At 35.9% G+C, this 15,235-nt stretch overlaps 1 protein-coding gene across 2 annotated transcripts in view; it reads left to right on the forward strand.

Moving 5' to 3' along the window:
• The window catches only part of CDK17 (cyclin dependent kinase 17), a 90,478-nt gene that overhangs the window by 37,385 nt on the left and 37,858 nt on the right, over positions 1–15,235 (forward strand). Inside the window, exons 3-4 of one of the 2 annotated variants that reach the window (XM_063396282.1) lie at positions 4,341–4,379; positions 13,037–13,201. In XM_063396282.1, the coding sequence (XP_063252352.1) occupies positions 4,341–4,379; positions 13,037–13,201 (204 nt within the window). The remainder of the gene's footprint in view (positions 1–4,340; positions 4,380–13,036; positions 13,202–15,235) is intronic. The other variant, XM_063396283.1, reaches the window with a different exon arrangement.

Consider the following 15,235-nt stretch of genomic DNA (forward strand, 5'->3'; position numbering starts at 1 on the left):
CACAGCTATTTATCAAAAGCTACCTAAATTTATCTTTCTATATCGTGTGTAGCAAGGCTTCTAGATGCCCTTCTAATATATAAACCCATTGCATGGATTTAGTGGGTCTCACATCAGCTTCATATGGCTTCAAATTCAGTCTGTTCTCAAAATCATTATTTAGTAATATGATTGACTAAATGCTTAAGCATTCCGTATAAAACTGTTTACCTTACATTGGTGATGCAGTGGAGTAGTCTAAATTCTGTTGTCTCTTCATGTCTCTCCGTAGTACTTCTCTTCACCAATATGAAGGTGACTAGAAACATTCAGGATAACCAGCTTGTCTCTGTATTCTTACATAAGTCTTTGGCTGATCCCATAAATGTGCTGGCTGCTGTAAAGTCCACGTTAGTGATGGTGCCGCTTTTGGATGCAATCTGCAGTAATAATGACTGGAAGAGATTTTGTTGCTTGTTCTGTTTCCTGGGCTGCAGCATTTAAGTCATATTTCATCTTCAGTGCTGATTAATGTTATTTTTTGCTTTGCTGATATCTAAGATTTTTTCATTTATCAAGAGATCTGAATTTTATTTATCTCCCACTTCACAACAATAAAGGATTCTGAATTTTCCCACTGAAAACTGAAAAGGCCAGGAAATTTGAGCGGAGGTAGAGACAATGGAATTTGCCCTGCAGATTTTTAAAACTCCATTCAAGATTATGTTGAATACCACGATTTTGGAAGCAGAATTTACCTTTGGTAAAACAAAGCTAATAACGTTTTTCATTAGGTAACGTTTTTTACCTTTAATCCCCGGTATATTCATTGCTGGTGTCCTGTTTTTACTATGGGCCCTTCCCAGTATTTTGGGAGACAAGGTTTATTAAAACTTTTTATGTGTTGATACAAAGGGTCTACTCTGGAGCAAGAATTGCAGTAGTTTTGCACTGATACCTATTAAGTTCTTTCTGAGACACAGACTTGTCCCACATGATTTCACTTGTATTTGCCTTTGTTACAGATGCATATTTTTTCAGACCTGTATATACTTCTGCAAGATTGATTTCATTATGTAAATAAGTGCAAAGAATGTTACTTTTGCACTGAGAAATGAGCATGAAGAAATTGTTAGCAGCATCAATGAGTGTACTGAACTGGGTTGCTGAATTGACTAATTGAAAGCTGAATCCAGGAAGAATAAAAAGATTTTACCTTTGACTGGACCATGTCCTGGGTGTCACCCTGAGGGACAGAGAACACAGTAACTTGTTTACAGAAGTATGAGCTTATGCCATCTTAAACCATCTATAAAACCATTTGCAGCTTGTAACATTTATCTGAGAATAATCCCATACAGTAATACTTGGATGTCTGCATGCTTGTCACCAAAGTGTGATGAGCTTGTCAGTAGATATTTAAAGTGTTAAAATAAGTAAAAAATACAATTCAAGAAAATGTTCCTAATTGCAAATTTCTTACCTAGCTTTTAGTGTTCCTTTTATTTTGCTTTCCAAAGGGAATCTTACATATTAAAATTGTGATAATAGTATATGCAATGCTTATACATGCTGAACATTGTTGATGCCTTAGTAGTCTTTTTGGATACACTCAAGGTATTGCTGGTCCTCTTGAAAGAAGACAAACAATACAAACTCTGCTTTGCTGTGCATAGTCTTTAACTCATCACTTCATGTCATTATAAAAAGTTTTACTGACACTTGCTACCTTTTTCAGATTCTTCCAGAATGCAGTTATTAGTACTTATGCTCTTGAATCTTGCAGAGGTGAACAGGATACTGCGTTGTGGATTTTTGTTTCCCTTGGTTTTTCCTTTCCAACCCTACTTTTCTTAGTAGGGTTGGAAACTGCTTGCAGCTCTAGCTAGTCTTGTTTTTCTAAAGAACACTCTAGCTTTCCCACAGATGAAGACAGTTTGGAAAGAGTATTTTTCAGACAGACCGCAGGGACTGGGCTTTGGGCAACAACAATTGTTGGAAAAACAGCCTAGAAGTTATTTTTCTCTTTTGGTGAAAGACTAGTTTGGTAAAGAGCATCACCTGGAAAAAAATCCTTGTGCGTGCTTCTAAAAAAATTGGCTTACAAAAGAGTGCTTAAATGAGAAAGGTTTGCCTTGGCATCTTACAAATTCACAGTGCTAAAAGGTCTCCCCTAACTGTAAATATCCAGCTGAGACACATGAGAGGATGTAGTCTCTTGAAGAATATTTTATAAAGTGATAGCTGCATTAAGATCTTGAAAGTGCATCTTTTGCTGCGATGGTGCTGATCTCAGGAGGCAGGAGTAACCATCTCCTAGTTCTGCTTTTAAGAATAAACAGCTCCTTTACCCTGTGGAACAGAGAAACAAATGTGCCCAGTTAACAGGCTTTGAATCTGTTCCTAAAGAAACTTAAAAAACACTGTCTGGTAAATCAAAGGCATGCCAATATATTAATCTACAGAAAATCAAAGTCAGAGATACAAATACTCTTCAGAAGGTGGTTCTTCATATGTGCTTTATTTTCAAACATTACATCACGAAATTGAGAAATAAGAGTTGAAGAAATGAATTTGAAACTGCTTTTCAGGTCAGAAGGCAAGACTAGATCCTGAATGCTGAAGGCCTTTACAGCAGAATTCAATTCCATTGTTATTGTCCAATTCTTTTGTTTTAATGTTTTCTTCCTAGCAAATCGCTCATCTTGTCTTCTGTCATTCCATGCTGATGGCTGTGTTCACTGACGATTATAATTTTATACATGCTAGGTTTTTTTCCTTCCTGGGAAACAGCTATGTTACTGGGTTATAGAGATTGTAGAGACTGTGTCCATACAAAACCGCATCTGTGCTGACCTTGAATCCAGTCTTACCTCCATCCGATTTATATTCTGTGAAATACTTAAATATATAAATATGTGTATATAAAAATACACATATCCTGTAAAAGTCTTTATTATAAGTTGCAGTTCAGTACTGCCATTCCAGATGTAGATCACTTGCACATAGCATCAGGGACCTTTCCTTATGGTCATGTTTTTGCAATAACCTGTGTTGTTCAGCCCCCTGCCAAATACTTCTTCTCCTTCAATTGTCTGTGATTTCAAGTTAACTGCAGCTCCCATCCAGAGGCCCACCTTGTCATTAGCTCCAGCTTTGAGTGGTTGTTTCAAGATTCAAAGAACAGTGCTCCTAATGTGGAACAAATTGTCCCATTTGTAGTTCACAGACATAAAAATAGATCCATAACTTATGATTTCTTTGCAGTGCATTGGTACCACTGAATCAGCTAGTCTTTTGTATGCAGTTTCATTTAATACATAGCCTCCTTCATCGTGTGATGTCAGTACAATCTCAGTATGCATCACTCATCCATGAGCAGCAAAATGGGATTAGCAGGGATCAACCCATATTGTTCAGTGCAGTAGCACAGAGCTGTTGCACTGAATATAAAATAACCATTGGGTTTGAGTTTTTTGGAACACGATCAAATTATTTAGTGACCAGAAACCTATATATAATTAAATCTTTCTTACAAATTATGTTCATCATAATTGGCTTCTGGGTGAGGAATTTCTGCCAAATGAGGTCATAAACCACAAAAATAGAGGGACCAGTGAAATACCTAGTAATATATCTGAAGCCTTATGAACTGTGGACTGTATGAAGTATACTTCGGGCTAGTCTTTTATCTAAGGACAGAAGCTTTTCATGGTCTCTGATGTTTCAACATATAAAACCAATTAGGTGGATTTGTTGTTTATTTTTAATTTGTCATACTAACAATGTGCTGGCTTGCTTTTTTAATTCTAGATTTTACCTTAATATATGTATTTAGATTAATATGAAAAATATTAAATGGTAATTTGTAGGAGTTGACAGCTAAATTTGCCCCTGAAATTTTTCTCTGGCAATGACACAGTAATGAAATTTGGGTAGGAGTAACATCCAAGTCATGCATATTTAAAGCCTAATTAAGTGTAAAATTTATGCAAATACTTCAAATACATATGATCTCCAATGAAAGCAAAAAATGTGGCTGTATTGTCTAATATTATGAAATGCATTATCACAAACTCCAAGCATGCTTTTAAGAATAATTGCAAGACGCGTTCCAAAATACATCCACAGTTCTTGCATTAATTTATAAGTAACTTGGAAAGCATTCTGTCTTGTTGGGGTTTTTTGGTACAGATAAATACACATGTACATAATAAATCAAAAAAGGTGAAGTTCTGATAGAAATGGCTTCATGAATTTGTAAAATAATACCTATCTCCATTTGGTCTCTTTTAGCTCAGTGATGTGATCATAGGATCCAGTCTCATGAACACTTGCATAATTTTTTTGTAATTTTACAGGTGTGAGTAATAATGGAAGGATCAGCTACGGTAAAGTGCGTAAGTGTTTTTTAGGTTTAAGGCATTAATGACTAGTTAATACTCTGATAAGAGGGATGAATGTTTATAAAAATTAACACATTGCGATACTGTCTCAAAACATCCAAATGCCTTTGTAGTTTTTTAATCATTTCATGTCATCTTCAACAGAGCTGAGAAATTCCCATTCCATCTGCTATGTATAATTCCTGGAATGTGGAAGGAAAACAGTGTGTTGCAACATATTTTCAAGACACTGTTCTTGAATTGAAAATATGAGCACAGAAATGCTTACTGGTAATAAATTGGTAAAATTTCTCTGTTGATGTTGGAGGAAAGTATCAGTATGAAGATGTGGGTGGGTAGAGGGAGAAGAAATCCCCAGAATTGCTAGAGCTCATTCTAGAGCTACAGATTACTGTGAGTAATTGCTGGTTGTCACAGCTAAACACTGATCCCTGTACTGTCCCTTACACTGTACTGGCAATGTTTTTGTTACAGTCTGTATGTACCCTTCTGTGCTGTGGTCTGCATCCATTTTTGTTATTACTGTTCACTATGATTTCTCCATCCCACATATGCTGCGCAACATAGTGTTCTTTCTTCCCTTCTGTTTTAATTTGCTTCTTCCCACAAAACCTAGAGGCTCTGTTCATGTGTGGGAGTGCTTATAAAGTGAAATGAGCATGAAAATTCAGTACCTGAAAGCATGCTGCAGAGACCTGAAGTCTTGGAGGGCTGTGTGGGGGCTTTGTCCACTCTTAAGTGTTTTCCATAGAAGTAGAATACAAGTTTGGCAGAGAACATAGTATCTAGATACAGAAGTGGACTCTCTAAATACTACAGATTTCTGTTAGTGTAGGCTCACTGATTAATATGCAGAGATTTTTTTCTCAAATGGTATCCAGGTGGAGTCATTAAGTACAGAAAAGTAAAATACACGTAACTAGCCAACACTGTTTCTGAAAGTAGGGCAAAAAGGAGCTAGATCCTCTGTTCTCTGGTTTGGTTGGCAGCATGGTCTCGCAGCTGTTTGCATCAGGAGATGTGTGTGTGAATGCAAGGATAGAGGCCAGGCATACTTGTATCTTGGCTGTGGTATTGACTCACATTGTAAAATTGTAAAAAAAAAACCAGCACATAAATTGTAGCTGAAATATTTTTCTGAAGGATTTGGTGTAATGTGATGTCTTTTGCAGTCACCAGTTTTAAACTGATGGTGTGTTACAATTATATGATTTGAGGTACAGAACTACCATGTCTATGTTCCAGTACAGGTTCTGATAACCAAAAAGTCTGAGCATTACCTACTAAGCAGTATGAAATACATAAATCTTAAAGGCAAGGGTTTGGTTTTGAATATATTTCACTTGATTGTGATCTTTCCTGTTTTGTACCCAGACTGAAGGCAAAACCTGACTCTGCATGAAGTCAACTTTGAAAGGCTTTTTACAGTGTTTTTTAGATGTCTTGATCTCATTCTTTGTCTTGTGTATTTCTAGTTTGGTTTTATGCATTGTTTTTGTAGTTCAAACAGACAGAAAAAAATCTGTCCTTTCTGTCCTAAATTTAAATAAAAAAGGTTTATAGGGCATTTACATTGCCATTTTAATAATTGAGGTACTTCATTTCCTGGAAAAAGTTGACAACTGTGTTTCTTCAGGGTTACATTAGCATATTTTTTCAAATGTTCTACCAATATTTTTTGCCTTGGGTTGTGCAGGTGAAGAACATTTGCTCTGGAATGACTGCTGTACTCAAATGGATTAATTTGAGCAATGGGAGTAATCCCTCGAAGTTTTGCCAAGTTTTTAAAATCATAATATTCAATAGTTTGAAGATTTCATCTTGTTTAATGAAAAATACTGTTTTAAATGGTATTCAGTGGTTGCTCTGGTTTTCGAGTGACTTAATGTTTCCCTGGCTATTACATAACAGAATCTAAGGAAATAGCCCCATAAAATAATCTGTAAATACACAGTATTTTGTAGTGTTCCTCATTCAGCTCCTGGAGAGTACATATATAACAAGCGTATTGCTGCTTTCGATTATTTAAATCTATTTTCTATACAAGCTGACACATGCAATCAACTAATTTTACTGAGTCTGACTGCCTTACAGCAGTGTAATTAAATATTATACAATGAAGCATGCCAATCCTATAATATCAGAAATTCACGTGCTTACATTCTAGATTTTCTGAAGAAATAAAGAGCTTCTTCAGCAGTTTGTTCAAAATATTTTACATTTCCAGTCCAAAAAAAATCAGGTTTTATTACGCAAATACTGAATAATCATTAGCAGAGTCTAATATTCAGATCAGGTAAATGAATGTGTAGTAGATGGTGCTGAAATGTGAGTAAGTTATATGACAGTGGCGTTTGAGAAGCCTACATAAATAGTTTTAAAATGTTGTGATGATGCATCACAAGCTTCATGAATGCAAAGCTGTTCAGAGAATGAATATTTAATTTCACAAGTGTAGATTTTTGACACTTTTCCATTCCCTATCAAATTGGAAATGATAAAAAAGCCTTGGAAGTTTTTTGGAGCAAGGGTGAGGTCAAGGTGATGGAAAAGAAACTACATTGAGTCCTGTCCTATAAAATCCAGTAGTGGATTCTCGAGATATTTAGTGAGATTTTGTTACATTTGAGCCAGTCCAAAGTCAAGTTGTATCTAAAAGTGTCAAGTGAGGTTCTACCTCCATCCTTCTGCCAGCAGCTGTGCTCTGTATACCCTGTAGTGATCTAGTCCAAAAACATAAATCAAAATTACATTTCTTTTTTGTTGGGGCACAGGGAAAAGAACCTTGAGCCACGTTTTTGGTAGAAGCAGCGAACTGTGGCAGGCAAAAAGATTCATCCTTACTTAGAATATGGAACATGTCTGGATTCAATCCCCGTTTTATACACATATAAATAGTCATAAATGCCAGGTCTCCAATATCTCTTACTTTGATTAGAAAATCTCCACATGTATTTTAACTGTATTTAAATGGATTTAAAATACATATTTATATAGTTTACATGTTCAGAATGGATAGTGGTTGTGGAATCAAACATATTTTTGCAGACATACTCTGCTCTGTCAGAGATGTTTGATTCAAGGGAAAGTGTCACCTTGTATGACTGGTGATTTAATTCTTTATTAAAGCTACTTTAAGAAAATACCATTGCAAAATTTAGGAAGTGAAATCTGAAAAAAAGCTTGGTCTCTTTGCACATTGGTCTCTTACTCATGGGACATTAAAAAAGAAAGAGTTAGTTGAGTATGTGATAATATATAGTCATAAAAAGTGTTTTAAAATGCATTTACATTCTAATGAAAACTCTTTCTTTCTTTAATCCACCAGCTGACTGATGTGTGACAGTATGTCAGTTGCTGAGGCTGTGCAAAGAAATGCCAGGCAATTCTGCAGGCTCTCTGGAGTTCAGCTTAAGTAAATCCAGTTAAGTAAATCCAGCACAGGAAAGAAAGTGGTAGTGTGGGTCTTTGTTATCATAGATGGATGAGGAAAAGAAACATTGTGTATTAATTGAAAAATTGCTTAACTCAGGAGTAATTTCAGGTCAAGGTTTGTGGTTAATTTGAATTGCAGTTAAAGGAAGAGGAGGCATCTTTATAAAATTGTTGGGTTTAGTTAATTCCTCAGGTTTCTTGGTTATATACACTGCTGTTCTACTTGACTCTGGCAGTTTTCATAATTATGAAGTAAAAAAAACCAGTTCCACTTATGTTCAAACATGTATTTATGCCACTTCACAATTGAATGATTTCAGTGGTTCATTTGAGTTGTTGTCTGGTTTTGTATGTTTGTTAGCATTGGTTTTGGCATTATTTCAAACTTAGCAAAGCAGTGGTACCTTACTGAGTACAGTGTTTTCTTAAAATACGTGTGTGTATTCCAAAACATTTCATGATCTAGCAACTCTTAAACCATTGTTAAGCCAGGCTGATTATATTTTGAATGGTGTTTTCTTTGAACAACACTGTTGTATTTATTTTGGGTTATGCCAATAGGAACAGAAGTTTGAATGAGGGAATGTGAGAAGTCCAAGAAAATGATCCAAATTATATAAAAGGTTAGCTCAGCACTCACCAAACTTGAACATCAAGTTCAAGTGTCAACAGTGCATAGTCACCGTGCATTGCTCAATTGTAAACCTTGCTGAAGGTGCACACGAAAGCAAGATTTCATGGATGTGGCATTTTTAAAAAGGGGTGTGCATTTTTATAGATATAAAACTAATGTGTGTCTGTAGATACACTTTTTAAAAGGCTATCTAGTGCAAGAATTGTTCAGGGACAGTGAAAAGAAAACTGTGCTGTCATCCTGTACATCAGTATAATATTTATAAATATTTTCATTGAGAATGTTTTTTAACTTTTTTCACACTTAAAGACTAGATTTACATGATAGCTTAGTAGGGTGCCTAGGAAATGAAAGGGTTGAAATGGCATTGCTTGAAAGATAAGTCCAAGACTACGTGATGTTGTAGCCAAAATAAGAAGACAATATAATAACAACTGATTAAATAAAATTTTTAAAGAACCACTGAGAAGTCTCTGTTTCAGCTTGTTTTCTGTATCAGTTTGTTTTATCAGTTTGAAGTAACAGATTATAGAGTAGGGTGAGGAAAGAGAGCTGGAGATAAATGGTTAATAAGACCCTTATTGGAGTGGTTGTGCCACTGACAGCCAACACAAGTGAAGTGCCCTGGTGCCGCAGAAGTCTTATGCTGTAAGGACAGTTGGAGTTCTGCCTGTCTGTTCTTCAGTCTCTGAGGATGACATTTGAGGACAAGTCTAAGATTAGAGCCCAAAGTACAGCATCACTTCCCCAGTGTACTGTATCAGTTTCTAGCTCAGAGACTTACTGAACTAGGCAAGGCTCTCTGTGGTTAGTAACCCTGAGCAGATTGCTCGTTGAGTCTCCCCTTGAGTCTTACAAGTTTGGATAGTTTTAGCATCCTGTGGTAGGGAGTTTCCACAGAAGAATCATTTTGTATGCAGTATGCAACCTGCCATGGCTGGCTTTTTCACTCTTGTGCCAAAGGAGCTGGTGGATGCAGTGGCTTCCCAGGTGCTCTCTTCAACCCTCCACTGAGTCTGTGGGTTGTATCATGCTTCTGCTGTTGTAATCTAGGTGAGAGAGGAAGACTAGATTTGTGCATTATCTCAAAATGCAGTAGATCCACACACTTGCACAGTGAATTTTTAGTGGCTTTTTACTCACCTTTTAATTTCCATCATTCATTTTGCCTGTAGCTGATTATTAAACCAACAGCAGCATGTGGTTACTGAGTTATATTTACCAAGTACAGGGACACTCAAGTTAGGGATGTTTGTGAGTTTTATATAGGGGAAACATTTTTAAAGACAAATCAAACCTATAATCACAGAAATAAAATTATAAAAAGCAGTTTTTATAGATATAGGTAATAAAGGCATATAACTTTTACATTTTAGACCCATTTTATAAAAGACCAGACAGCTGACTAAACTCGCATCTTATAACTACAATGTTGTACTTTAAAGATAGCGATTCAACTAATTCAATTAATAATTTTGGAAAAAATGAAGTGAATTAAGTGGAATTGTAACTTCAAAAGAAGAAGTGGGTCTTTAGAGAGAGAGAGTTAAGTAGTTTTTTCAAAAGCACTTTATTTAACTCATGTGTCTCATAAATGTATGAAAACTGTAGTAAATAGTCATGTAAATTAATTTCCAGCAAGAGTTTGCTTGATCATTTTCAATATTTGTTCCAGCTCTTGGCTGTTACTGTTGCATTTCTGGAGAGGAAATAACAAAATGCAGAATTTATGCAACTGTTTCTTTGGAATGTCCTAGCATACAGCAATGCACACTGCATTGTTTAAACAAATGTATTTTCCAAAACATAAGCCTATGTGTTATACCATCATAAGCCATACAATCCCTCCTTTTTGTAAATTAACATGTATCAAGATTTTAAAGTAGTATTAATACTTGTCTTAGTCAGAAGTTCAGTGTCACCTGTGTGGTTTTGTAACCTTCACTTCATTGTCTGCCAGTAGTTATGCCTATCCTACTACATGACCTAAGTTATCGTTGCAAAATTTTATGATGGGCTCCACAATTTAGTACAGTACTTAGGATAGTGAAGACAAGTAGTAGTTGCCTATGATGACAAAAGTTATTTCTTCTAATTAGATCTTATCAACCATTTATCTTTCATTTTTATATAAATTTACTTATTAATGTGATCTGTATTTATCCTTATATTTGAGCTGAACTTTGCATGTGTTAGGATATCTTAGGAATTTTGTTTTAAACTGTAAAATACATACAAATTTACCAGTGCCATGAGAAAAACAGATTTTTTAATAATCACCTCTGTGCATCACACTGTCATGTTAGTAATGAATGTAAAACTCCATCTCTGCATAGACATGCAGTGTATTCATAAATTCTGGCCTCTTTTACGTACTGCACAGTTCATGAAGGTAGACTGCTTTTAACATGAGTAGACAAAGCCGTAACATACAAGGTACTATTAATTTGTTCACACTGCATGTCTGAACACATGTTCAGTGTGAGGTGTTGAGGCAGAAACTTAATCAAATTCAAATCAAATTGGCAAGAAAGTTGGAAAACAAAAAGCAGATGTTAACTTATCAAAAGCAGTAGTTGTGCTTAATGTGAACCTGTGTCCTGTGTTGTGGAAGTAGTAATAGATTCTGTTAAAAATTGATGAGGAATTTGCTGCCTGCTGTGCAAGGATAAATTTGCTGTTAAAGGCATGCAACAAGGAAGCTGGTACCACTCTTAAGCCAAAAGGATGATGCAAGCTATTCGAACAGAAATCAGCATTTGGGACAGAGATATGCAGAGGTTTGAAGACCCTGGTCATACTTCACAAACATATACACAGATGTATGATGTATTTTTCCTCATGTTCACCCACTCCAACGTTGTATTTATGAAGGATGTTAATGCAAGGATGCAGGCAGGTTTGTACAGTGCTGACATGTCTTTTCTGGTTTTGGCCTGCAGTACATTTTTTTTCCCCAGGACTTTTATTTTTTTCCCTGCAGAAGCTGAGTTAATGTTTTTTGGGTTTTTTTGTCTCACTGTGTTATTCATGCTTATATGCAAAAATTCCTTGCATAATTATTTCTTAAGATCATTGACCTGTCCTTGGGTAATCCTGTCTGTGTACTTCTGTCTCTGCTTCAGACTAATCATAATAATGTATCTAGAAGGTTTTTGTTTATGTGGGATGGGAGAGGGTTGCCTTCAGGATCCTGTTTCCCTTAGGTTACTAGGTGTTTATTGTTACTTTCCTTTACCACTGAAATGCTGCTTTCCATAAAATATGTTCTCCTAGCTATATTTTTCTTACTCCCGTTTTTTGGAAGGGAAAGCAAGATTTTGGCATCCCTGCGTGTGGGTATATAAGGTGGAGTGATGAAACAGCATCCCAGACTGCTCCCTGTCCCAGGAGGCATGAGTGAAGCTCTGAGCACACCCTGAGCAGTGGCTCCAGTGGGTGCTGCTCCATTCAGTAGCCCTCACACTATGGTTACTCAGTGCACGGCTGCTGCCTTTTCTATCTTCTGAATAATACCAAACATGAATCTACAATATTAATAAGAATCAAATCAAAGAATGGAAAAATAAATTTACTTAACTCTCAACTGTTCTTTGTGCATAGCTTCTGTTCTTTTTTCTAGTATAGAGAGAGCACTTGCATGTAGCTGCCAGGTGACTCCAATCTCATTTTCTGAAGTGAGAGTATTTCATCTTTATTTTCTTGTATGAGTGACTTCATTGGTGGTTCTGCCAAGTCCAATGTCATGACACTCAATACAAGTGGACATTTGTTCTGCTTCTTTTGGGGGTAAAAATACCCCTCTAGGACCATGCCTATCCTTGAGGGCTAGTCCATGTTTGAGGAGTTAGGTTGCTAAAGGAACATGAATACCCAAATTCTGTTCACATTTGTAAACAAGATTTAAAAATTTCTAACATTTCATTCTTTCAGAAAGTGCTTATCAATGATAATAACTTCTTCAAAAAAATCTCTGTGAACTGTCTGAAATGCGATCCAGTAGAAAACCAAAATAAAAAATTGAATCCTTAATTTTTCTAAGGACACCTTGTAAGTCAATAACCTTAATTATGATATAACAGCTCTGGGAGGTGTAGACAAGTATGTTTACTTCTAAAGATCTCCAATGGCAAGGCCTTGGTACTAGTGACACACAAGAATTTTGAGAGAGAGAATATTTTTAAAGGCTTGAACTTGCTCATCATAGTTGATCTAGCAGCTGTCTTGTTTAAATGTAAAGATGAGACCTTGTACAGTAAAGACAGAAGAAAATAATTATAGTGTTGGGGATTTATCAACGTTCTAAGACTGTATATTCAGGGCATTTACTCGTCCAGCAGCAGAGTGACAGGATTTAGTAAAATTAAATTTGGGTAACACTTAATGCCATGTTTTGTACTTGTTTGTTAATAGACAAATGGCAATAGTATGGTGGTCTGCTGTTAGCATGAAAGATAATTTTACCAGACTGGTGATTTCCTGTTCACTAACTCTTTTTCATCTTTCTTTTTTTCCTTCTGGCGTGTTCCTGACAATCCTCCTTGCTTGCGGCAATGAATATTTTGATCCTTGTGAACTGTAGAGCCTATTGTGAAGAATGGCAGGCCTCCAACGTCTCACAGCATGCACTCCTTTCTCCACCAATACACGGGATCTTTCAAGAAGCCCCCTTTACGGAGACCACACAGCGTCATAGGGGGCAGCCTCGGCTCCTTCATAGCAATGCCCAGAAATGGGAGCAGATTAGGTAATTTCATACACCGTTTGTTTAAGTTAATTTTTCTGTCAAAAATAATGTTGGTATTGATTCGTAGCAAGAGGTACAGTTACTCTAATGCTTTAATAAATCTCTGAGTATGCAGTAATTTTTTCTAGAGTTCAAGAAATTTGTTCTTAAGGCGCTGAATGTCTCTTAAGGTCTTCACAAAGCAGGCAATTAGAAGAACACACAGAAATCACCCATGAATTTTTTACAAGTTTAAAAGTAACAAAATATTCTTCCTAATACTTTGCAAGGAAACCATGTATCCATCTCATTTTAGCATTGGCAAGAAGCACAATAAATATAATACAAAAAACCCCAGAGGATAATCATCCTGTATGTGGAATTTGGCAGGACCTGCTGTACTATTTTTCATTATTATAGAGAAAAAAATTATTTTTTCAGTGACAAAGTAAGGCCACTCAACTATGATTATCTTCTTCTTGTGGTCTGGAGCTATATTTGTGCTTCCATGAAGCAAATAAGTTATGAAATATTTTTTCTTCTTCAAGTAATTTGTCATGTTGCTGCTCCAGTCACCAATAATGTTTTATACTGCTTTTATGTTATTTTAAATTATGCTTAATTAATTGATACTAGAAAATGAGAGCAAGTCACAGCTTAATTAGAGTTTTATTAGTTTTTCAATCTCCTGGCCTCCTTTAGAAGTGTGATAAACTGTTCTTCAAAATAAAGCTATGAATCTTCAAGGTAGTAGTCAAACCACTTACATCCCCCTCTGGTATAATACCACTCATCATGTTCAAAACCATGCCTTTTTACTGCTTGAGTTACCGTTCTAACTGAAAAAAGACATCCTTTATCCATAGTAGCTGTTGCTATCACACAAGAAAACAGGTTTTAGTATGCATGGTTTGACTACTATATCCATTTCTGATTTCACTCAAGGCCTGTACACAGCATTTGCTTTTTCATTTTTGCCAAGCCAAGCTTTAGTTAAGTTGCCAAGAATCTAACAGGAAGAGATAGATTTTTAAAAAATTAGGTAGTTAGAGAAATCTGTGTTTATCTATATTTGTATATGGATTATTTGTCAATCTTGATATATGTAAACTAAGTACAAGAGCAGCAAAGATGTTTTTGGGTAGAGATGCCTGTACTCTAACTTGTGTGTTGTCTTTAACAACAATTTGTAATTTTTTTAAGTAGTATGGAATAGAGTACAGAATGTGTCATGGAATCTAGCAGCTTCCAGTCATAGAATGGTTTGGGTTGGAAGGGACAAGATCATCTAGTTCCAACCTCTCTGCCATGGGCAAGGACACCTTCTACTGGGCCTGGTTGCTCTGGATGTCTATGTTAAACACCTCTTTTTGGTTTGGATACAATGATGCCTTTTTTAAAACTCTTTATTTGATGGAAATACAAGCTACTTGTGCATGTTATCTAGTGGTAAAAAACAGTGGTAAAAGACAGGAGTTACAAGTATGTGCAATCATAATTCCTCTTTCTGCTCCTTTTCCACAGCTTTCTTTTTTTTGTTCCTGCTATATAAGAATAGTCATTACTCATCAGGAAGCTGAGATTTTCCCTGTTGGGATAATGGCATCAGAAACAAAATAGTCAAATATACTACACTGCATGAGACTTTGCTTTTTTCATCCATCCTCTTTTCTTTACAGTTTTTCCTCTATTACTTAGGTAGAAAAGTGGTATCAGAAAGGTATCCTTGAAATACCACAAAATCATGGCAGGTAAAGGATGGTTAATTCATTAAAGAAAACCAGATTGAATTGAGACCTGCCACAAGTGCATCTTCGTGCTGCCTGTGTTTAAATGAGACTATCACTATAAAAATTGACTGAGAAGCCCAGGAGGGTTTTGGAGTTTTGTTTGCTTTTTGAGCACTGAACTTGAGTTTCTGCAGTTGTGATAATGTATAAAATCCCAAAATACTTTAAAAATAATTTCTACTTGGAAATTCTCTGTAAGCTTTGTTTTGTAAAATGCTGCGTAAGGGAAAAACTAAGCTGTGCCTTTTTACAAAATATCTCAGCA

Source organism: Prinia subflava, chromosome 4 (genome assembly GCF_021018805.1).
Source record: "Prinia subflava isolate CZ2003 ecotype Zambia chromosome 4, Cam_Psub_1.2, whole genome shotgun sequence".
NCBI classification, from domain to species: domain Eukaryota; kingdom Metazoa; phylum Chordata; class Aves; order Passeriformes; family Cisticolidae; genus Prinia; species Prinia subflava.